This window comes from Tupaia chinensis, unplaced genomic scaffold (assembly GCF_000334495.1).
Source record: "Tupaia chinensis unplaced genomic scaffold, TupChi_1.0 Scaffold000198_1, whole genome shotgun sequence".
Lineage (NCBI taxonomy): Eukaryota > Metazoa > Chordata > Mammalia > Scandentia > Tupaiidae > Tupaia > Tupaia belangeri.
This window is the reverse complement of record NW_006159673.1, coordinates 2124565-2126581: the sequence shown is the minus strand read 5'-3', so window position 1 is coordinate 2126581 and position 2017 is coordinate 2124565. Positions and strand designations below refer to the sequence as shown.

Below are 2017 nucleotides of genomic sequence, written 5' to 3'. Positions count from 1 at the left end.
GGCGTGAGAGTCGGTGCCAGCCAGCGCAGTGGGACTGAGTGCTGGGCAGAGCTCTCAGGACTCCTGTGGGCCCCCCACGACTCCCCACATCCCTGAAACCAATGACTCAGAGCTCAGAACGGCGCCCCTGTGCTGGGCTGGACTGCAGCTGGGAGGTGGGACGGCCACCACGCCCCGTAACGCCCTCCGTCCTTCCTAGCTACTACGCTGTCCTGTACCCGATGCTGTACCCCGTGAAGATCACCGGGAACCGGGCCCTCCTGGCTCTGGTCTACATCTGGCTGCACTCCCTGGTGGGCTGCCTGCCGCCCCTGTTCGGCTGGTCCTCGGTGGAGTTCGACGAGTTCAAGTGGATGTGCGTGGCGGCCTGGCACCGTGAGCCCGGCTACACGGCCTTCTGGCAGATCTGGTGCGCGCTGCTCCCCTTCCTGGTCATGCTGGTGTGCTACGGCTTCATCTTCCGCGTGGCCAGGGTGAAGGCGCGCAAGGTGCACTGCGGCACCGTGGTCATCCCGGAGGAGGAGGCCCGGCGGGCGGGCAGGAAGAACTCGAGCACCTCCACCTCCTCGGCCGGCAGCAGGAGGCACGCGCTCCAGGGGGTGGTGTACTCGGCCAACCAGTGCAAGGCCCTCATCACCATCCTGGTGGTCATCGGCGCCTTCACGGTCACCTGGGGCCCCTACATGGTGGTCATCACCGCCGAGGCCCTCTGGGGCAAGAACTACGTCTCCCCGGCCCTGGAGACCTGGGCCACCTGGCTGTCCTTCAGCAGCGCCATCTGCCACCCCCTCATCTACGGGCTGTGGAACAAGACGGTGTGCAAGGAGCTGCTGGGCATGTGCTGTGGGGACCGGCGCTACGGCGAGCCGGCACGGCGCCCGCGGACCTCGCGGCTCTTCAGCATCTCCAACCGGATCACAGGTGACTCGGGGACCTGGGGAGGGGCCGTGTCCTCCGTGCTCTCCCTGCGGTGGCCTCCTGGCTGCGAGTCCAAGTTTCCTGTGGCAGCGGTGGGGGGCAGGGCCCTGTGACTCCCCCTGGCTTGCTGAGAGGAGGCTGCCCCGGCCCCTAGAGCCCCCCAGGACAGCCAGGCAGGGGCTCCGTGGACCGGAAGTCCGTTTCCTGAGCTCCAGCCGAGGCTCTGGTTTTGAGAGTGTGGCTCCTCCCAGAGAGAAGAGAGCCCCAGGGCTGCCGACCTGCTCCTGCAGCTGCTCCCGCTGGGCCTTCGGGGCACCCTTCGGCCTGCACGTGGCCCCGGCCCTGCCCCTGCCCCTCGGCCCCTGCCTCACCCTCCACCTGCATCCGGGCCTTTCCTCACTCGGTGTGGGTCCTCGAGGGCCTCTGACCCTCAGGGCTGTCATGCCAAGCCTTCGCCTCCCGCTGGTGTCACTCAGCATGTCCGCAGGCCCTCCGTCTGGTCACTGATCGGAGCGTGAGGTTCTGGAACTATCCCAGCCCTTTGGTGACACCCAGAGTCTAGGCAGAGGATAGAGGTTTTCTTGCCTTTGTATTTGGAAATGATTGTAGATTGCAGAAGAGCTGGGAAAACCACGCACACCGCTTCCCAGCGCCCCTGTCGGTGACCAGAGCGTGGCCATCACCCAGCGAGGACCTGGCCGGGCAGCAGCACAGGCCCGGCCGGGAGCGCCCGCTCTGTCAGGTGGCCGTTGCCTGCCCCAGGGTTCAGTCCAGCACGTACGCTGGCCCTCGTCCCCAGATCGTGACCCTGCTTCACCCTGGCCCTGCCGCGGCGTCGCTGTCGGGCGTTCTGGGGCTGCGGCGCTGTGCTTGGTTGGGGCGTCCTCGGGGTGAGGAGAGCTTTGCAGTCTCGGCGGGGCCGCAGAGCCATGTGCTGTCACGTCAGCCCGACCTCTCGGTGCCTGGCATTCGCCGCTCTCCCCGGGGAGGCCACCTATTTCTGCGGTAGCTCGGCGCTATGAGAGAGTGGCTCCCAGACCATGCCGATGCTGCTTGTCCCCTCAGCCGCCCACTGTGCCCAGCACACGTCGGTGGCTCT

The 2017-nt window shown here is 67.1% G+C and overlaps 1 protein-coding gene across 1 annotated transcript in view; it reads left to right on the top strand.

Annotated features, from left to right (window-relative positions):
* Positions 1-2017, top strand: part of GPR161 (G protein-coupled receptor 161) — a 44244-nt gene that overhangs the window by 32690 nt on the left and 9537 nt on the right. The window contains exon 6 of the mRNA XM_027771252.1: positions 200-921. Within this exon, the coding sequence (XP_027627053.1) occupies positions 200-921 (722 nt within the window). The remainder of the gene's footprint in view (positions 1-199; positions 922-2017) is intronic.